Source organism: Chiloscyllium plagiosum, unplaced genomic scaffold (genome assembly GCF_037043375.1).
Source record: "Chiloscyllium plagiosum isolate Xiang-an unplaced genomic scaffold, Cpla_swu_hap1 HiC_scaffold_12, whole genome shotgun sequence".
In the NCBI taxonomy this organism is placed as follows: domain Eukaryota; kingdom Metazoa; phylum Chordata; class Chondrichthyes; order Orectolobiformes; family Hemiscylliidae; genus Chiloscyllium; species Chiloscyllium plagiosum.
In genome coordinates, this window is record NW_028270150.1 from 30,045,183 (window position 1) to 30,067,840 (window position 22,658).

The following is a 22,658-nucleotide window of genomic DNA, read 5'->3' on the forward strand; positions in this document are numbered from 1 at the left end:
CAATAAAACATTCTCAATGTACTAATACAAAATAAAAACAGATAAAAAAGTAGTCATACCTCTCTTATGTGTACTGGAAGACTGTAGGAAGGATACATTAAATATTTAATGGCTTTGCGAGCATAGATCACAAAGAAGAAACAGCCCAATGTTACCATCAAAACAGCAAGCAGTGTTACAAAAAGGATCTGTGCCATTGCCAAAGCTCTTCTCCTAGCTGCAGACAAAAGAAAAACATGCTTTGTTGTATGTAGACGAGTAAAACAATAAATCAACACTGCTAATAATGCAATATGCCAACTACAGCTGAGCTGCTAACTGTATCTTGGACTCCCTGTAGTTTGGGTTGTGACCTCAGACAGTGAAACGAGGTCAGGATTCTCTCAGTATTGGTCCCATTTCCAAAACAGACCATAGCTATTATCCTCAAGTTATTGTATCTTCTTTGTAATTGGATACATCACAAGTTCAGTGTTTATCTCAGGGGTTCAATGCAGATCAAATAATTGAGTGTTGGGTCTGTGCAAAAATGCAGGAGCTAGGGATTTAGCCGTTGCTGGAGATACAGTGACTACATCAGGAGAGACAGGGATGGAACTGCATAAGGGGAGAAAGAAGGAGAAGATGGATAACACTATCCAATACTGCAAAGAAGTCAAATAGGTCAAAGTGTATTAAATCATTACAGTCACAATCCCAAAGAATACTGTTGGTGACTTTCAATAAAGCAATCTCACTGTGGTGGATAGGGTAGAAACTAGGAATAAACAGTGAGTGGAGATAAACACAAGGCTGCAGGGCTGGTGTAGGAGAGAGAGCTTCAGATTTGTGGATCATTGGGATACCTTCTGGGGTAGGTAGGACCTGTACAAGAAAAATAGGGTTGCGCTTGAATTGGAGGGGCATCAATATCCTGGGTGGGAGGTTTACTAGAGTTCTTTGGGAGGATTTAAACTAAATTGACAGGAGGGTGGGAACCTGAGCTATGGATCAGATGATGGAGTAGGTAGTGAACAGTCAGATACAGCATGCAGAGAGTCTGTGAGGAAGGATAGGCACTTGATAGGACAAAGGTGCAGTCAGTGTAATGGGTTGAAGTGTGTCTATTTTAATGCAAGATGTATCAAGAATGAGGGTGATGAACTCAGAGCATGGTTCAGTACTTGGAACTATGATGTTGTGGCCATTATGGATACTTGGATATCACAGCAATGGTTGTTGGATGTTCCAGGATTTAGATGTTTCAAAAGAAATGGGGGAGAGGTAAAAGAGGTGAGGAGTGGCATTGCTAATCACAGCTGGAGAAAAGGAGATCATTGAGGAGGGTTTGTCGACAGAGTCAGTATAGATGGAAGTCAAAAACAGTAAAGAGCAGCCACTTTAATGGAAGATTTCTATAGGCCCCCCAATAGCAACAGAAACAGGAAGGAGTGGTTTGGGATGCAGATTTTGTAAAGGTGCAGAAGTAACAGGGTTGTTGTCATGGGTAATGTTAACTTCCCTAATATTGACTGGAACCTACTTAGTTCTAATAGCTTGGATGGAGCAGTTTTTGTCAGGTGTGTCTAGGAACGGTTCCAGGCATAATATGTTAATAGGCCAACTAGACAGGAGGCCATATTGGATTTGGTGCTTGTCAATTAACATGCCAGGTGTCAGATCTCTCAGTGGGAGAGCACTTCGGTGATAGTGATCAAAAATTCCATGACCTTTACTATGGTCATGGAGAGGGATAGTAGCTGAAAATATGGGAAAGTGTTTAATTGGGGGAGGGTGAATTACAATGCTATTAGGCAGGAACTGGTATGCCTAAATTAGGAACAGATGTTCTCAGGGAAATACACAACAGAAATGTAGAGGTTGTTTAGGCAGCACTTGCTGATAGTAACGGACAGGTTTGTCCCAGGGAGGCAAGGAAGGGATGATAGGTTGGGTGATAAGGGATGTGGAACATCTAGTCTAGAGGAAGAAGGAAGCTTACTTAAGGTTGAGGAGGCAAGGATCAGACAGGGCTTATAGCCAGAAAGGAACTAAAGAATGGAATTAGGAGAACCAGAAGGGGGAATGAGAAAGTTCTAGTGGGTAGGATTAAGGCAAACTCTAAGGCATTCTACACTTACGTGAGGAACAAGAGGATGGCCAGGGTGAGGGTAGGAACGATCAGGTGTAGTGGAAGGAACTTGCACCCAGAGTAGGAGGAGGTAGGGGAGGTCCTTGATGAATCATTTGCTTCAGTATTCATTACTGAGAGGGACCTTGATGTTTCTGAGGACAGCATGAAACAGACTGATATGCTTGAACAGGTTAATGTTAGGAAGGAGGATGTGCTGAAAATTTTGAAAAACATAAGGATAGATAAATCCCCTTGGGCTAGACAGGATATACCCAAGGATACTACAGAAAGTGAAGGAAGAGATTGTTGCACCTTTGGTGATGATCTTTGTGTTCTCACTGTTCACTGGAGTCGTGCCAGACGATGGGAGGGTGACAAACGTTATTCCCTTGTTCAAGAAAACGAATAGGGATAATCCTGGGATTTACAGACCAGTCAGTTTTACATCAGCAGTGGGCAAAGTATTGGAGAGGATTCCGAGAGACAGGATTTATGATTACTTGGAAAGCCATTGTTTGATTAGAGATAAATTTAAAAATCACACAACATCCAGATACAATCCAACAGATTTTTATTGAAGTAGTGGCTTTCAGAGCACTCCTCCCTCATCTTGAGAATGTGACTTAAAAGAAGTTCTGGGATTTACATAATAATGAACTGAAACCTGCAAACCATTCTGTAAGATGAAAGACTTAACAGCAATCTACGTTTGTTAATATATAATTTTAATTACATAACACTGTAATCTTTTGCTATAAATTCTGTGTCTGATGATCCTTGCCCACTAGTTACCTGATGAAGGAGCTGCACTTTGATAGCTAGTGCTTCCAAATAAACCTGTTGGACTATAACCTGGTGCTGTGTGATTTTTAACTTTGCCCACTCCAGTCCAACACCAGCACCTCCACATCATGATTACAGATAGTCAGCATAGCTTTATGAGGGGCAGATCATGCCTCACAAAACTTATCGAATTCTTTGAGGATGTGACAAAACACGTTGATGAAGGTAGAGCAGTGGATGTGGTGTACATGGATTTGAGCAAGGTGTTTGATAAGGTTCCCTATGGTAGGCTCATTCAGAAAGTAAGGAGGTAAGGGATACAGGGAAATCTGAGCTGTCTGGATACAGAATTGGCTGGCCCATAGAAGACAGAGAGAGGTGGTGGGTGGAAAGTATTCAGCCTGGAGTTCGGTGACCAGTGGTGTTCCGCAGGGATTGGTTCTGGGACCTCTGGTCTTGGTGATTTTTATAAATGACTTGAATGAGGAAATGATGAAAATGAGGAATCCTGAAGAAGGGCTTATGCCCGAAACGCCGATTCTCCTGTTCCTGGATGCTGCCTGACCTGCTGCGCTTTTCCAGCAACACATTTTCAGCTCTGATCTCCAGCATCTGCAGACCTCACTTTCTCCTCCTTGAATGAGGAAATGGAAGGGTGACTTAGTAGGACTGCCGATGACACGAAGGTTGCTGGAGTTGTGGATGGTGTGCAGGGCTGTTGTAAGTTGCAACGGGACATTGACAGGATGCAGAACTGGGCTGATAAGTGGCAGACAGAGTTTAACCTGGAAAAGTGTGAAGTCATTCACTTTGGAAGGTCGAATTTGAATGCAGAATATAGGGTTAAAGGCAGAATTCTTGGCAGCGTGGTGGAACAGAGATCTTGGGGTCCATGTCCACAGATCCCTCAAAGTTGCCATCCAGGTTAATAGGGTTGTTAAAAAGGCGTATGCTGTGTTATATTTCATTAACAAAGTGATTGAGTTTATATAGAGCCCTGGTTAGACCACACTTGGAATTCTGTATACAGTTCTGGTCGCCTCATTATAGGAAAGATGTAGAAGCTTTAGAGAGTATGCAAAGAAGATTTACCAGGATGCTGCTTGGACTGGAGAGCATGTCTTATGAAGAAAAGTTGAGGGAGCTAGGGCTTTTCTCATTGGAGCAAAGCAGGATGAGAGGTGACTTGATAGAAGTGTACAAGATGTTGAGAGGCATAGATAGAGAGGATAGCCAGAGACTTTTTTCCATGGCGGAAATGTCTATCATGGGGGGGGGCATAATTTTAAGGTAACTGGGGAAAGGTTTAGTGGACTTGTCAGAGGTAGGTTCTTTACTCAGAGTGGTGGTGCAGGCAGTAGTAGTAGAGGCAGATACATTAGGGACATTTAAGCAACTCTTGGATAGGCACATGGAAGTTAGTACAATGTAGGTATGTAGGTTGGTCTTTTCTTACAGTAGGATAAGAGGCTGGCACAACATCAAGGACTGAAGGGCCTGTACTGTGCTGTACCATTCTTTGTTCTTTTATTCTAAATGGTCAGTTCAATGGAGCAATGGATGAGATACGTTCGGAGTCCAAAATACATTCAAGCACTTTTAAAAAAAAAGTAAAGTCAGTTTTGAACTGATCTTATTTGCTTTAATATGGGGTAAAAGCTGGAATGTAGGATTAAATTGGGTAGCTTTTTCAAAGTGCTGATACAGGCACATTGGGCCAAATGGACTCCTCCTGGGCTCTGAAATTCTGCAACTGTGTCATTGGCATCTATTGATGAGCATGCAATACCTTCCCTTGTTTCCTGAATACAGCAAGCAACAAACCTAATCATTATAAACATTAACATTATTCAAATATAATGAAGAATAAATGTAAAAATCTTACTATCAGCATTGACATCTTCACAAATCACAGGACTGAACAGTCCTTGTTTAGAACTCGCCTTAGAATAGGCCTGTACTTTCAAACAGTATCTGGTCCATGGTTGGAGATTGTACAAAACAGTTGATGATGTAACAGATTTGTTATTCATCTGAAAGATAACAAGCACAAGCCAATTGGTTGGCAGTTTTTGTTAGCCATTAGTTTGTGGAGTGGAAAATAGTTGCTAAGTTGTTAGCTGCACCAAGCAAAACCCCAGAATAAAGTCTGCATTGAAATAATTCCATTCCATTCAAATATTTGATGACAGACCAGTCACAATAGAATCTGAGTGCTGTAAATGAAAAAATACTGAGAACTGAAAATAAGAAATGCTGATGTCCAATAACATCATCAAAATTGCTAAAGGTGATGTTGACAAAAAATCTGGAGAGTTAAAATTAAATACTGCAGATGCTGAAAATCTGAAAGAAAAATAGAAATGCTGGAGAAACTCAGCAAGTCTGGCAGCATCTATGGAGAGAGAAAGAGAGTACAGAGGAACCTTGAATATCTGAATGACATGAGCGGGGAGTATTTTGTTCAAATAATCCAATGTTTGGATAATCGAATACCGGCTAACACAGTTTAGCTAAGCAGCAGGACCTTGCGATCTTGTCCGGATAATCTGAAATTCGGATCCTGGAATGTCGGAAAATCGAGGATCCTCTGTAAACACATTTTCAGCCCAATATAACTCTTTCTCACAACAGTCTTTTCAGAGATATTGGAAGATATAACATTTTAAGTATTACTGAAAGAAATATTTAGTCACAATGTATTGCCTTGCATTCATCAGGATGTTTCAAAAGAATACCAATTCAAGGGGAAAACCAATATTTATGCTGCATGAACGGAATGTTGATTGGATGGCAAACGGACTGATTTGTGGAAGCATTGGGGAGAATGCACCCATTTATATTTTATTGAGTGGCCTTTTAAAATGCAAACAATTTATATTCATTGAGTCCTCCCTGTTTACCTCACTAGTTACACATTGAAAAATCTCTTGGCAGATCTGTCAATCACAGTTTCTCTTTCATAAAACCATGTTGACTCTACTTAGTCGCATTGTGATTATTTTTAGTGCCTGGTTACCTAATAATTCCAACTTGCTCCTTACTGTTTATGTCAGGATAACAAGCCTAAATTTTCCTGTTTCTTCTCTCTGTTCTGTGGGATTAAATTTGACACCTTCAAATCTGTAGAGACAATTCTAGAGATTAGAGAAGCCTGGAAGATGCACCTAATGCATCCATTAGCCCTGCATTTACCTTTAAAAATCCTAGACCCATGGAATGTTTCGTTTACCTTTAGTCACATTAATTCTTCCAGTACAGTTTCTCTAAGTTCTCCAGTACAATTATTCTAAGTTCCTCAAGCCCTTGGTTTCTCCTTCAGTATCTTTATTTCCTTCAAATGTGAAGTCAGATACTAATACTTGTTTGACATTGCTATGGTTTCCTTATTCCCCAATATAATTTCTCTTTTCTTTTAAAGAGCTTAATTTTTACTTTTGCTATTCTTTTCCATTTTAAATTCTTGCAGAAGACCATATTTATCTTTCTTTCTAGTTTACTCTCAAGTTCTGCTTTTTCTCTTTTTCTTGATCATCCTTTGCTGATTTCTAAAACCTCCCAGTTCTCAGGCTTACTGCTCTTCCTGACAACATTAGACACGTCTTAAGCCAACTTCTCTGGCGAATTATGGTTGGACCATTTTCTCATTAAATTTTTACTCCTCATGGAAATGCATGCTAACTGAGAATTGTGAATTATTTCTCTAAATATGCACCATTGCTTTTAATTTCCCTAAATAGTCTCAGCATTCTAGACCCTTACATATACATAATTGTCTTTGTTTAAATTAAGAACTTAGTTCTGGATAAAACAAATGAAGGAGAAAGCACAAGAAGAATATATTGAAAGGATGAAATGAAGCTACTGTGGAGCATTAAAGCTGGTATGAAAATTGTCAGGCTGAATGCTGAATTCTAATAATCAACATTCCTTAATACCGGTGCCAAAGAAATGCTAAAAAAAACTTACTTTTATATTTCCATCTTCACTTTCTTTCCAATAGAATATATGGTAAGCAAAATCCTCATAATCATTGCTCAGAGGGTGGTCATTTTCAGTGAATGGCCCTTTAATAGCGACATGTAGTAAACCTGCCTCGGACAACACATTAACTGATGGAGGCCCAAACACAGCTATAATTTAAAGACAGTGCACATTATCAGTGGTTTACATTTCAACAAGATTCATAATTTATACTGTGTTAAAAACCTGATTGATTGGCAGTTGAAGGATTCTGGCTTAAAGTTTCACTGTCTTTTACTTTCTCCTTTATATTTTTCCAGTCCTATCCTGTAGACCCACTGAAGAGCATAGTTTGAGGTTCTAAGGGCATAATCAGCTGTTCTGTATCTAACAAAGCAGCCAAACATCATTTCTGAGGTCATAGAGTAATAGAGGTGTCCATTTTAAAAACAGGCCTTTGGCCCAACTGGTTCATGCCACCCACTTTTCACAATTTAAACTGGTCCCAGTTGCCTGCATTTGGCCTATAGCTCTCCGTACCTATACCAACTATGTACCTGTCTAAATATTTCTTAAATGACAAAATTGTACTCACTTCCACCACTACCTCCAGCAGCCTATTCCAGATATTCACTGGGTGAAAAATTGCTTCTCTGGACCTTTTTAACCTTTTTATATCTCTCCCCTCTCACCTTAGACCTATGCCCTCTAGTTTTAGACTCCCCTACCATGGGGAAAATGTCCGCTATCTACCTTATCTGCGCCTCTCCTCATTTTATCTCATCTTTAAGGTCACCCTTCAATCTCCTATACTCCAAGGAGAAAGGTCCCAGCCTATCCGTCTTAAACAATCAGCTCTCCAAAAGTGTCAGGCATAATAGACAAAAACCAAATCAGACGACCTGCAATTGGACTAGGAATAAAAATGTTCCTCTAACTCCAGAGAATGAAATTAGTATCTCTACTCTTGTTATTGGGGTGTGGGATGGAGAGGACAGTGAATGAGAGATGCGGGGCAACCAAAGTTGCTACAGCTCACTAAATAAGTAAATTTCTAACTAAGTAACAAATGGTTCAATCAGTCACTTCAACTTATTGTGGTTCAGTGAGTGCTGGATTCAAAGCCCATTCCAGCCAGACTGGGCACAAATCCCAAGCTGACAATCTATTAAAGGAGTACTACACCCTTGTAAGTGCCATCTTGCAGAACAGATCTACAACAGAGGTCCTTACTGTCCTTTCAGGTAGTTGTCCCATGGTGTCCCATATAGAAGAGCAGAGAAATCTCCTTGGAGTTTGGTCAATATGCATGTTCTGAGCTGGATTATCAGCTCATTGTCACACTGCTGCCTGTGACACCTTGTTGTGTGCAAATTGACGCCACATTTTCCAAATTACAGCAGTAATTACATTTTAGAAAGGCTTCAATAAGCTGTAAATACTTTTGGACACCCTGACAGCAAGAAATTTACTATAAGTATGCTTTTCTATTTTAAGATATAGTGTCTGCAATTTTGTGGTTGCAATCAAATACCTATCAGAACAAGGCAGCTAATCATTTGAATATGTTAAAAAGTTTAAAGGTACGGAAGGCAAAAGTGTTCAAACAAACATCCTGAATATAAATAAATTTCTTACTGTCTTTATATGGATAAAAGGCTGGTATTTCAACCCAAGGCGATGTTGCACTTCCAAGTTCTGCTCTCACTCTTAGAAAATACTTTGCGTAGAAAGCCAAACTGTCCCACAAATCACAATCCGTTTCAGTAATACGTGTACAGTTCTGTGCTTCTGACCAACTTTCATTGTGCAATCTTTCATAATTTCTGGAGAAAGTAAAAGTTTGAATTGTGAAGATTGACTAAAAGGTGATATCATAACAAGTTAATCAATGTTAAGAAGGAACCTTATCTTCCATAGAAAGCAGCTAAGTCAAGAGTGCTGTCTGGCACAAGGACATGGTGACCTGTATTTTGCTATCAGTTAAACAATCGGATAAATCAAACTAAAAAAAAACTGAATTTACCTTTTTAATATGATTTAACTGAGTTGTTTAAAAGGAAACTTACATTAAAACAAATGAAATAGCAATATAAATCATAGATTTAACAAGTATATTAATGTTCTCAATTTAAAACTTAGAAGATATTTTCTGGTGTGAATCTTTTCAATAAGTATTTGCAAAATGATAGAAACCTCCTTAATGCCTGGAAACACCAAGAATAAATTTTTTAATGGGTGGTAATTCTTAATTATTGGGCAATCTGCCCAAATTTCAGCTGGTCCCATTTCACCGTTAGAAGCAGTGAACTCTCAGGAGCAGTATTCATTGGTGCGTCACAACTTCTGGATTTGTGTACCACAGTGCTCATACTACAGAAAATTAACAGGACTTCCTGGTATTCAGTAGCAGTTAATGCAGAACGCATCACAATTCTTAGAACGTAAATTCCAGGCTTTTTAATTCATTTCAGACAAGTCCTCCTGCATGTTAATTGGTACTGTAATCTGGGATTACTGTGAGAGGTAATTATAACATGAATGCTTAAACATTTGAGCAATACTATTCCTTAAATAATGAAAAGAAACTAAATCAGTATTTATAAACAATAGAGAAATGAATTTGAGATAAATTGTGCAATGGCACCAATCATAATCAATTCAGGTCTGTCTCGACACTCTTTCCTTAATCTCAGAGAGTATCCAAACACAACATAAAAATCAAAGAAGTTCAAAGTTATTTCGCTAAGGACCACAACGTCAATCAATACTAGTACTAAATTAAGTATTATAAAAGGAACAACTTTGTTCAGTTAGTCACATGCAAAATAAGTACATATTCCTTGCCTGTTTAATGTCAGAACTCCAACAGATTTTAAATGATGGATCTCTCAAACAACAGGGAGCACAAACCACTTCCACAATTACATGGGCATTCAAAGACATTATTTCAATACTTTGATAAGCATTTCTGAATTTATAACCAACACAGTTCCCAGAATATTCCAATAATGTGGGGAAGTGTGTAATGGAATTTTCCATCAAAACTTAAAACCAAACACACAATTGTCAGTATATTAATAATTTAAAATTTTAAAAATATCCAAAGCAATAAAAGATGTCGTCAAAGAAAGATAATTAAATACAAAAGCAAAATGAAGATTGCAAGCAAAATATGGAGAAATAGTTAAAAATAGAGGTGATATATAATAGATTTGTTTAATATAATGCATAATAATGAATAATATCACAGGAAATCAATAAGGCTAAAAAATAGCAATGAGAATTGTAAAGCATTCAATCTGACTGGAGAAAATCACTCCACATAGCACTAAAGAAACTAAATGTAACTCTGACTGTGGGACAGTTCCTCAACTGGCACAAGAAGCACATAGTATAGTTGATGACCAAATGAAAAATTACACACTCAGAAAATGTTCTTGTGAATCACGAAGGAAATGCTTAGAATACTTGCTGCTTGGAATTTGCCCTGGCAACAGTCCAAGAAGCAGGCAACATTGAACAAAGCTAGATAATGTGATGAACTGGTCATGTAAGGTAATTATCATGACATTTAACTCTGTTTCTCTCCACAGAAGTTGCTTGACCTGCTGAGCAAATTCAGCAGTTCATAGTCTCAGTTCAGATTTTCAACACCTGCAGCATGTTGTTTCTCCACAATCTGCACGTAAGAGGAAGATTTGCCCATGAACTAATACTCCCCTCTGATCTTTAGCTGTGTGAGAATGGGGGGAGGCGGGTGGGAATAGTGGTGGTGGGGGGAGGGGACCAGGGAATCCAGTGCCTCATATATGTCAGCCTACACAACAAGTGTATAGTGCTGAAGGAGGGCCAATTTCTGTCAGCTGAGATAAGAGCTATCCTGTTTAATCTCACTTTCCAACTCATGGCTCTTCAAATCCGAGCATTTTGTAATTAATTGAGTCTTTCTGCCTCTACCAACCTTTGAGGGAATAAATGCAAGATCAGCTCAACCACTAGGTGAAAATATTTGTTTCAACTAACTTCTAATAATTCTGTCAATTAATTTAAATATATGAGTTATTAACTTCATATTCTCAGAAAAATTATTCTTTCCTATCACTTCATCTGGGCCCCTCTTAGTTTTATACACACAATTAAATTATCCCTTAGCCTCCTCTTGTTCCAAGGTAAACCACCCCAGCCTATCCAAACATCACTCTCAGCTAAAATTCTTAATTCCTGATGATGTCTTTGTAAATCTCCTCGGTTGCATCATCCTACAATTCTACAATGAATCAGGGAGTAGAAATGTACCCTTCAAACTGCTATGGATGGAACTATGGCCAGATTGAGCTCTGGTTGTAGTATTGTGATCCAAGGCTATAAAATACAGATGTTTGGTCTCTCAAGTACTGAAGGGATATAGGGAGTGGACAAGAAGGAATATGTGAGTTGAAGCCCAAGATTAACCATGATTGCTACCACTTTGCTCTGACCACTACTGCACATTTGACATCAGTGTAAGTTGATTTGTAACAACAAATTCTTTAAATTAAAGTCCATTCTCTTACCCTTGGTACTCGACAGAATAGGTCACTGAGCCAAGTTGGTAAACATCTGGATCCCATTTGACAACATGCTTTTTATTCAAAGAATCAACTCTCACATTTTTTGGTTCAGCCACTACAAAATAAAAAAAGACGTAGTAAGAGCAAATAAGAATATTATAAGGATTTTTTTTTTTAAACTCTAGGTTTGATTACATAAAGTGGCATTGTGCAAAGCAGTATAATCATTGTTTAAATAATGTGTTTGCAAGTAGCAGATACATGCCTCCTAGCGTTTTTCCAATTCTAGATGCAGCCAGTCCATCGTGAGCTCAGATTGAGAAAGCCATCATTTCATAAGAGTTTAGTATTGCAGCACTGTTATGAAATGCAATTTCTCAGTGTTATGGTGAAGATCATAACTTCCTTGCTTGAAGTAAACGTGGGATTACCTCTGTGGGATGGTAATGTTAATTATGGCTCTGTGAGCAACTAACTTAGATACTAATGGCTTCAGTACAAAAGGAGGCCATTCGAACCATTAAGCTCATGCCAGCTCTATGCAAGAGTAATTTAGTTAGTCCCGTCCGCCCCCCCCCCCCCCCGTCATTTCACCATTGCCCTGCAATTTAGTTTTCCTCAAGTATTTATCAAATTCTCATTTTAAATTCAGGAATGAATCTGCTTCCATTGACCATTCAGTTAGTGCACTCCAGATCTTAACCACCCAGATCATAAACAGGTTTTCCTTGTCTTGCCTTTGGTTGTTTTGTCAATCATCTTGAATTGGTGCTGTTTGGTGCTCAATCTTTCTGTCAATGGGAATAATCTTTCTCCTTCTCTGCACAGATTTCTCATGATTTTGAATACTTCGAGTAAATCCTCTCTCAGCCAAGTCATCCCTGAATAGAACAGCACCAGGTTCTCTAATCTAGGCATCAAGGTCAAGTCTCACAAACTGGAGCCAATCTGCTGAATCTTTCTGCATTTTCTCTAAAACCAAGATTCCATCTTACACACCCTCTGTCGACCCATAAGCAAAGGAAAAGTCCTCATCAGTCAGATTTTAGCTTGATTTTACAAGGTATTAGTCTGCACCTACATCTTTCATGAACACCCTCCACTTTCCACCATCACCAGCTCAAAAGGTCAGGTAAATCCTGACCTTCACAAGAAAAAACTTGTTGCAAGTAGCCTGAGTGAAATTGGCCACATTATCTATGTACACACACTGTGAAAGCATGTAAACTTTGAAAACCCTGTGACAAAAGTGAGGGAATCTGCCATGTTAATGCTAGTGGTTGTTGCTGCTGATGGACTGTCTTTCATTTTCCAGTCTGACTGGAACTTCTGAATACCATATAGGCTAATTATTAATGACCTTAACAAGGAGAACTGACTTCTTCCTTTACTTTTAAAACAATTCTCAGCTCTTTATCTGAAGGAATAAATACTTTCAGAGGAAGCTAAACATGATCAGACAGTCTGCTCATGTTTACTGAGCACCGTCTATTACTACTTCCACCTACTAAGTGGCATACAGTTACTATATACAGCAACTGATCATTTGAAAAAAAAGGTGGGTTGCAGAAATCTGATGCTAAAGTATGTAGGATGGGGATAATGCATCTCCAGGGAACTGTAGGCCAGGCAACTTAAAATCATTGGTAGGGAAAGTAACAAAGTCCTGAATAAAAAAAGAAAATAAGAGTAACATCTGGACCCAAATACATAATCCTCATGGATTTCAAAAGGAAACTTTTGCTTGTCCAACCTTATTGGTTCCTTTGAAAAGTTGAAAGTGAGCAGGCAAGGGTAGTGTGGTAAATGAAATTTATTTAGATTTCAAAAAGACCTTTGATAAAGATGCCACGTAATAGATTGACAAATAAGGTCAGAACAGGCAGGGTTAAGGGACAACTAGTAAAATGGATAGCTGGTGGCTTCAAACAGCAAAGAGCAGAAATCAGAGAGCTGATCAGAGAGGGAGAGTGAAGTCACACAAGAATCAGTGCTGAAGCCATTGGTGTTCACAATGTAGGTTTTTTGAATTAAAAACATAATTTCTCTGACACTAGATTGGGGGCAACTGCAAACACTGAGAAGTGCTGGAGGGGACATTAAAGGGGACATTATTAAATTGAAACTAAGCATGGACACATAACTCAGGTTGTTTTTATTCATTCATGGGATATGTGCATCACTGGCCAGACCAGAATTTGTTGCCCTTCAACTGAGTGATTTGCTAGACCATTTCAGAAAGCAGTTAAGAGTCAACTATAGTACTATGGGTCTGGATTCAAATTCAGGCAAGGTAAGGACAGCAAATTTCCTTCCCTAAAGACATGAATATATGAAATATGAGGAGAGTATACTTGCTCTCGCAAGGGAGGACCAGGATGCCTCCGTGAGGTCTCCTCCTGTGGATATGCAGAGATATCAATGTCCCAGCTATCTGGTAAGTACCACTCATCATTGCAACGAAAGACTGGCATTAACCAGGTGGTCAGTGCATTGGGCGCCACATGTAACCAGTGGCTAAGCGGCTTTCTGGCTCTTCTGTCTTACATGTGCAGCGAGTGTCCTCGGTATATTGGTTGAAAAAGGTGGTGCTGGAAAAACACAGCAGGCCAGGCAGCATCCGAGGAGCAGGAGAATCGATGTCTCGGGCATAAGCCCTTCTTCAGGAATGAGGGCTTTCCTCATTCCTGAAGAAGGGCTTATGCCCGAAACGTCGATTCTCCTGTTCCTTGGATGCTGCCTGACCTGCTGCGCTTTTCCAGCAACACATTTCAGCTCTGATCTCCAGCATCTGCAGCCCTCACTTTCTCCTCTGACTTACAGAATGCTCTAGCTGTCACTGCTCAGATGCAGCTGCGATGGCCCCAGCTCCCCAATGACGGAGAGTCATGGCCACCTATAGTCTATCACCCCCAGGTACGGCTGGTCAGGAGTGAAGGAAGGGTAAGTGTGGGGCGGGGGAGCCTTGACCGGAGTCCAGGTGGCCTTCCTCACATGGAGACAGGGCAGTGCCAGGAAGCACCAAGCCAGAGGAGGAGCCATGCATTCTTTTCAGGTCACTGCATCTGTCCCTGACTGCCCCTTCCAACACTTGGAAGGTCAGACTGAGAAGGGTTAGCTTGCCTTTTGTAGGAAAACCCTCATCCATGCCTAGCCAGTCCTGACCCAAATGCTCCCAATATTGTCTCGGCAAACCTCCAGTGTCAAAGGACTCCACTACAGAGCAAGTACCCTCCACCCCACCTGCACAACAGGGTAGTACAGTGAGGCGCAGTGGCAGGGAAAGGATAAGGAAAGGTGGGGGCCAGGCCTGACAGTAACCTAAATCATTTGTCCTGCTGATAAAAGTTTGTTTTTTCATGGTTAGCTGGATGTATGATTCTCTGTGGAGGTTCTAGCTGCGTTGTTCCATCCAGCAGTATCACTCTTTGGCCAGTTATGAGGCATAGCAGTTGGAGGTCGATGATAAGCAGGGTTAGAGTACATGTCCTGGCTTACTATAGAACTCTAAGACATAAGAGCAAAAATAGGCCATTCAGCACATCAGGCCTACCCTACCATTCAATGAGATCATGGTTGATCTGATAATCCTCAACTCCACCTTGCTGCCTTATTCCCATAACCCTTAATTCCCTGACTGTTTAAAAATCTGTCTATCTCAGCCTTGAATATATTTAATGACCCCACCTCAACAGCTCTCCATGGTAAAGACTTCCACATATTCACTATTCTCTGAAAGATGAAAATCCTCCTCATCTCTAGCTTCAATGGGCGACACCTAATTCTGAGTTTACTTCCTCTGTCCCACAAGGGAAAACACAATCTACTCTGTCAAGTCTCTTCAGTATCTTCTATGTTTCAATTAGATTGCCTCTCATTCCTCCAAACTCCAATGAGTACAGGCCCAACTTGCAGACTCTGCAGACCCCTAAGAGATTCTGCCCAGACACTCATAGAGTAATAGAGATGTACAGCATGGAAACAGACCCTTCGGTCCAACCTGTCCATGCTGACCAGATCTAGTCCCACCTGCCAGCACCTGGCCCATATCCCTCTAAACCCTTCCCATTCATACACCCATCCAAATGCCTCTTAAATGTTGCAATTGTACCAGCCTCCACCACAGCCTCTGGCAGCTCATTCCATACACGTACCACCCTCTGCATGAAAATGTTGCCCCTTGGGTCTCTTTTATATCTTTCCCCTCTCACCCTAAACCTATGCCCTCTAGTTCTGGACTCCCCGACCCCAGGGAAAAGACTTTGTCTATTTATCCTATCCATACCCCTCATAACTTTGTAAATCTCTATAACGTCACCCCTGAGCCTCCGACACTATAGGGAAAACAGCCACAGCCTGTTCAGCCTCTCCCTAGCTCAAATCCTCCAACCCTGGCAACATCCTTGTCAATCTTTTCTGAACCCTTTCAAGTTTCACAACATCTTCCCGACAGGAAGGAGACCAGAACTGCACGCAATATTCCAAAAGTGGCCTAACCAATTTCTTGTACAGCCGCAACATGACCTCCCAACTCATGTACTCAATACTCTGACGAATAAAGGAAAGCATACCAAATACCTTCTTCACTATCCTATCTACCTGCGACTCCACTTTCAAGGAGCTGTGAACCTGCACTCCAAGGTCTCTGTTCAGCAACATTCCCTAGGACCTTATCGTTAAGGTAAGTGCATAAGTCCTGGTAAGATTTGCTTTCCCAAAATGCAGCACCTAGCATTTATTTGAATTAAACTCCATCTGCCACTTCTCAGTCCATTGGCCCAACTGGTCCAGATCCTGTTGTAATCTGAGGTAGCCCTCTTCACCGTCCACTACACCTCCAATTTTAGTGTCATCTGCAAACTTACTAACTTTACCAGTATTCCTGCATCCAAATAATTTATATAAATGACAATAAGTAGGGGACCCAGCACTGGTCCTTGTGGCATTCCACTGGTCACAGGCCTCCAGTCTGAAAAACAACCCTCCACCACCACCCTGTCTTCTACCTTTGAGTCAGTTCTGTATCCAAATGGCTAGTTCTCCCTGTATTCGGTGAGATCTAACCTTGCTAATCAGTCTTCCATGGGGAACCTTGTTGAACGCCTTACTGAAGTCCATATAGATCACATCTACTGCTCTGCCCTCATCAATCCTCTTTGTTACTTCTTCAAAAAACTCAATCAAGTTTGTGAGACATGATTTCCCATGCACAAAGCCATGTTGACTATCCCGAATCAGTCCTCACCTTTCCAAATACATGTACATCCTGTCCCTCAGGATTCCCTCCAACAACATGCCCACCACTGAGGTCAGGCTCACTGGTCTATAGTTCCCTGGCTTGTCTTTACCGCCTTTCTTAAACAGTGTCATCACATTTGCCAACCTCCAGTCTTCCGGCACATCACCTGTAACTATCGATGATACAAATATCTCACCAAGAGGCCCAGTAATCACTTCTCTAGCTTCCCACAGAGTTCTTGGGTACACCTGATCAGGTCCTGGGGATTTATTCACCTTTAACCGTTTCAAGACATCCAGCACTTCCTCCTCTGTAATATGGACATTTTGCAAGATGTCACCATCTATTTCCCTACAGTCTATATCTTCCATATCCTTTTCCACAGTAAGTACTGATGCAAAATATTCATTTATTGTCTCCCCCATTTTCTGTGGCTACACACAAAGGCCGCCTTGCTGATCTTTGAGGGGCCCTATTCTCTCCCAAGTTACCCTTGTATCCTTAATATATTTGTAAAAACCCTTTGGATTCTCCTTAATTCAATAGTTGCTTTAAAATTGTGAGAATTTTAATTGAAGTTACACAGAGAGAATCTTTCCATTTGTGGGGATGAGTAAATCTAACATTCACAGGTCGGCGCAACATCGAGGGCCGAAAGGCCTGTTCTGCGCTGTATTGTTTTATGTTCTAAAGGCCGTCAATATAAGATAGTCATAGAGTCCCTATTGTGTAGAAGCAGGTCATTCAGCCCATTGAGTCCACACTAATCCTCTGAACAACATCACACCCAGACCTATACCCCTACCCAATCCCTGTAACCCTGCATTTCCCATGGCTAATCCAATCAGCCTGCACATCTCTGGACACTAAGGGGCAAATAAGCGTGGCCCATCCATTTAATCTGCACATCTTTGGACTGTAGGAGAAAACCAGTACAAACCCACGCAGGCACAGGGAGAATGTTTGTGTGGAGTTTGCACAGTCACCTGAGGCTGGAATCCAACCATGGTCCTTGGCGCTGAGGCAGTAGTGCTAACCACTGAGCCACGGGGCTGCCCTATTCAAGAAGTCATCAAGAGAGTAAATGGGAAATTTAGCCAGAGACAGGTGACAACCTAAATTCACTACAGGGTATTGTTGAAGAAAATAGTACAGATGCCTTCAAAGAGAAGCTCAACCAGTATATGATGGAGAATGGAATAGAGGTTTTTGCTGTTAGAAATAGATTAAGAAAGATTAGAGGAAGTTCAAATGAAGCACAAATACCAGCATTACCACTAAATACTTGTTGAGCTGTTTATTCAGTGTAACTGTAATAGTTGCTGATGCACAATTCCATGATTGCTGACAATCTTCTGCTAGTTGCTTCAATGTCTATTCATTGTACATAATTTCAAATATTCCAACACAGAAGGCAAAACATCCCATTTACAAACAGGCATCCTTCTGGCTGAATATGGGGTTTCCTCATTTGGGCTCTCTGAATTCATAGTATGAGAAGTCAAGAACCGAACCTGGGCCTTTACAGATACTTTTGAATTAACCTGTTCAGAGATGTTGTCACACTCCTCTGGAACAGGTGGGACCTGAACTAAGGCCTCCTGGCTTAGAAGTCAGGACACTATCACTATGTCACAACAGCTCTTATGGAGCCCTTACTGTTGTCATAGAGCAGAGAAATTCCTAGTGTTCAGTTTGAAGTTTCAGTGTGTGAAAAGCAGAACTAGTCGAGAAACAACATAGAAAACGTTACTGATGGAAGTGTATTTCTTACCTGCTTCAACCCAGTTTGAGGTTTCATTTCCATGTTCTGCTCTCACTCTTAGGTTGCAAGTCACATTGACATTGTTCAACAATTTACATCTTGTTTCAGTGGTCAGCATACAGTTATGCACGTCCAGCCAACTTCGATTGTCATTGCTTTCGAAAGTTCTAGAAAAAGTAGGTTACAACAGCAAAGATATTGACACAAGTGAAGAGCATATGAATCTGTTCCAAAGAGAAGGTAAAATTATTTAGGGATTACTTTTGGGTGCCCTACAATAGGCAGGGAATCAAGGCCATGAGGAAGGTACAGAAAAGATATCAGGATCAGTTGCTATAGCTATATAGGAGAAAGTGAGGACTGCAGATGCTGGAAATCAGAGTCAAAAAGTGTGGTGCTTGAAAAGCACAGCCCATCAGGCAGCATCAGAGGAGCAGGAGAGTTGATGTTTTGTGAATAAGTCCTTCAGGAATTCTTGATGAAGAGCTTATGCCTGAAAGGGCGTGTCTCCTGCTCCTCAGATGCTGCCTGACCAGCTGTGCTTTTCCAGTGCCACACTTATTGAATGCTATAGCTATATAGCCTAGTGAAGGTAGTGCTCCTTTCAACACAACAGGGAACATTAAGAGTTCTGCTACAGATGTTCAATATTATCATTTCCTGTTTTTCATAGAATCAGTAGAGAAGAGGGGTTCTTGTGGTGCCATGGTAATGTCCCTACCTCTGAGTCAGGAGGCCTGGGTTTGTGTCCCACCTGCTCCAGAAGCTTAACACCAATGAACAAGTTGATCGGAAACTATCTAAAGAAAGTGGAGGGAAAAGTTTTTTCCAATGATCAGTGAATTAATAACTGGCAGACATAACGTTTTAATGATTTCACCAGAAGAAAAAGATGAGGCTTTTTTTTATACCTACAGACGGTTATTAGGAGGTATTGATGAAAGTAGAATCCAAAGTAGTTTTTTCAAAAGGAAATGGATAAATATTAGCAAAGTGAGTAATTATACAGGTCTGAGTAGAAGAGGAACAACCTGACTGTCGCCTTCACAGAGTGCTGTGAGCTGAAATACCCTTTGTGTTGAAAGTTCTATTAGCCTGCATGGTTACAGGGTACCTAGTAATAAGGAAAGTGGATAAAGGGGAGCCACTTGATATGGTTAATTTGGATTTTCAAAAGGCTTTTGACAAGGTCACACAAAAGAGATTAACATGCAAAATTAATTTGCACAGGTTTCAAGTTTGTGCACTAAAATAGATTGGGAATTGGTTGGCAGACAGAAAACAAAGAGTACTAGTAATAAAGAGGATATTTTCTGGGGTACCACAGGGATCACTGCTTGGACCCCGACTATCTAAAATACATATTCATGATATCAACGCAGACACAACGTGGCATATCTCCAAATTCGCAGATGACACAAAACCTGATGGAAGGTACACTGTGAGGAGGATGCAAAGAAGCTTCAGTGCGATTCGCACATGTTAAGTGCATGGGCAAGCACATGGCAGATGCAGCATAAAGCAGGTAAATGTGAGGTTATCTATTTTGATAGCAAAAACAGGTAGCATGTTATTTTCTGAGTGGTGATACATTGGGGAAGGGGTGGTGCAATGACACCTGGGTGTCTTCATACACCAGTTGCTGAAAGTAAGCATGTGGCTGCAGCAGGCAGTGAAGGAGGCAAATGCTTTGTTGGCTTTAATAGTGACAGGATTTGAGTACAGGAGCAGGAATATCTTGTTGCAACTGTACAGGGCACTGGTAAGGCCACACCTGAAGTATTATGTACAATTTAGGTCTCCTTATCTGAGGAATGATGTTCTGCCGATACAGAGAATGCAAAGAAGATTTATCAGACTGATTCCTGGGGTGGTGGTACAGACATACAGGGAAAGATTGGATCTATTAGGGCTAAATTCACCACAGTTTGGAAGAATGAGGGGTGTCTCATAGAAACCTATAAAATTCCAACAGGATTAGGCAGGGTAGATGCAGGAAGGATTGTTCTTGATGACTGGGCAGACCGGAGTCATAGTCCAAGGATAAGAAATCGGCCTTTTAGGACCGAGATAAGAAGAAATTTCTTTACCGAGAGAGTGGTGAGACTGTGGAGTTCTCTGCCACTGGACGATATTGAAGGCAAAACATTTAAAACTTTCAACAAAGGGGTAGATATCTTTATTAGGACTAAAGAGATCAAAACAGAGAGAAAATAAAAACAATGTGCTGAGTTGGATGATCAGACATGATCATATTAAATGACAGAGCAGGCTCAAAAGGGCAGAATAATTTGCTCCTGCTCCTGTATTATATGTTTATTTCATATTTCATTTCTACTTTTTTTAAAATGATTCATTCTCCCTGCATTCCGGCTAATAAGACTGAACAAAGGTTTCTCCAGCTAAGCTTTGTTTGAAAAAGCACAAGCTTCCCCATGGCCTGGGCCAAGTGTGATGAAAACCTCGAGGGCTGTAAATAAGGGAGACAGACCAGGTGGGAGGTTTACAGTCAGAATTTGTGTATTTGCTGGATAATCTAATCTCACTGGGTCAAATGAAGTTCTACAAATTACCTACATAAGCCACAGACTTGTAAAATATACAAATCTGGGAAATTAGAATGGAAAATCCCACACAAGACTCCTGCCAACTCCCATCTCTAATGTAACTTCTCTCTTTTGTCTGAAGTATTTTGTGAAAATTCCACTCCGTGTTCATTTTGAAAGCCCATTCTGCATGAAACCATTTCTTTATACTCTGTGAAACACCCACTCCACATTCCCTCACACCTCACTCTCTCGAAGAACAGCAGCACAATCCTTCTGTAACTTCAAAGCTCAGCGGCATATTTGCACTGAAAGCCTCATGTCTTGTTCGCTTCCACATTAGCACTGCTGCCTCACAGCACCAGGGACCCAGATTCAATTCTAGCCTTGGCTGACTGTGTGGAGTTTGTACATTTTCCCTGTGTCTGTGTGCATTTCTTCCCGATGCTCTGGTTTCCCCCTACAGTCCAAAGATGTATAGGTTAGGTGGATTGGCCATGCTAAATTACCCCGTAGTGTCCAGGGATGTGCAGGCTAGATGGGTTAGCCATGGGCAATGCGGGGTGGGGAGGATGGCATGCTGGTTAGAGGGTCGGTGCAGAATTGATGTGCTGAATGGCCTCTTTCTGTACTGTAAGGATTCTATGTTTTGTTCTCTTGCTCTCCCAACTCCCAAACGTTTAGAAGTCATGTCCCCTTGTTTATTAAAAAGCCATCATACATTATTAGAGTTTTTAAAGAGACATTGCGGGAGCAGCATCACAAGTAATTCAAGGAGGAAACCCAAAACCAAACTCAGAGCAAGCCAGGAGGAATATTTAAATAGTCGTACCCTAGATGTTACCTACATTCTGGGTATACATGATAAAGGAAAACAAAGCAGAGACAATTTTGAGGTTTTCTAGGTCCTGTGCCCGGTTTGGATACCCCAATGAATCACATCTTAATCCTTCATACATGTGAGAACTGGTTTCCTGTTAGCGTCCAGATCACAGGTTGGAAAGGAGTCGTTTGCCAGTCCTAACTTCATGTGCAAACAGAGTAAATGTATCAGGCAGATGTACATTTTTCCTGTCTCAGATCTTATTGATTGTTGATTTCCTTCTGGGAACAAAGCCAATATTCCCAGAACTCATCTAATTTACAGCACTGCAGGCTTTTATTTTGTCCCTCCCATTATGACTGCAGTGTCAATAAACTCAGGAACAAATCTTATGAACTTGTATTTTATAGAGTACCATGTTAATCAAATATCCTACATCCAAGAATTTGATTTTTGATCCATGTCTCATATTGGAATTGGACAGAAAGAGAAACCTGTTCAAACTAAATGCGTGATATCTGTCAGCTGATTCCATAAAGCAAATACATAGAAAATTTAATACTACTGTGGGTTCTTCTACTCTTTCTGATTCTAATCACTTAGACATTTATCCCATTTGTCTATTCGACCAAGAAGGACATGAATGGTAAATTCATGGGAACATTTAGCACATTTGAGTCACACAGCATCCCAAATTAGACATTTACAATGGATATATCATTATCATTGGTCAGAATACACTACATGAAACTGTTGGGAGGGTGGGGGAGGCAGGCTGGAGGTGGGGAGGAGGATTAGCACAAGAACTACAGCAGCTCAGTAAGTCATATTCTCATATTCTCACAGTAACTAAATTTGTACTCAGTTTTACCA

At 40.7% G+C, this 22,658-nt stretch overlaps 1 protein-coding gene across 1 annotated transcript in view; it reads right to left on the reverse strand.

Annotated features, from left to right (window-relative positions):
* LOC122555368 (interleukin-10 receptor subunit beta-like) overlaps positions 1-22,658 on the reverse strand; it is a 65,776-nt gene that overhangs the window by 15,880 nt on the left and 27,238 nt on the right. Inside the window, exons 3-8 of the mRNA XM_043701302.2 lie at positions 18,426-18,583; positions 11,416-11,527; positions 8,498-8,685; positions 6,866-7,029; positions 4,782-4,929; positions 60-217 (exon numbers count right to left, since the gene is read on the reverse strand). Of these exons, the coding sequence (XP_043557237.1) occupies positions 60-217; positions 4,782-4,929; positions 6,866-7,029; positions 8,498-8,685; positions 11,416-11,527; positions 18,426-18,583 (928 nt within the window). The remainder of the gene's footprint in view (positions 1-59; positions 218-4,781; positions 4,930-6,865; positions 7,030-8,497; positions 8,686-11,415; positions 11,528-18,425; positions 18,584-22,658) is intronic.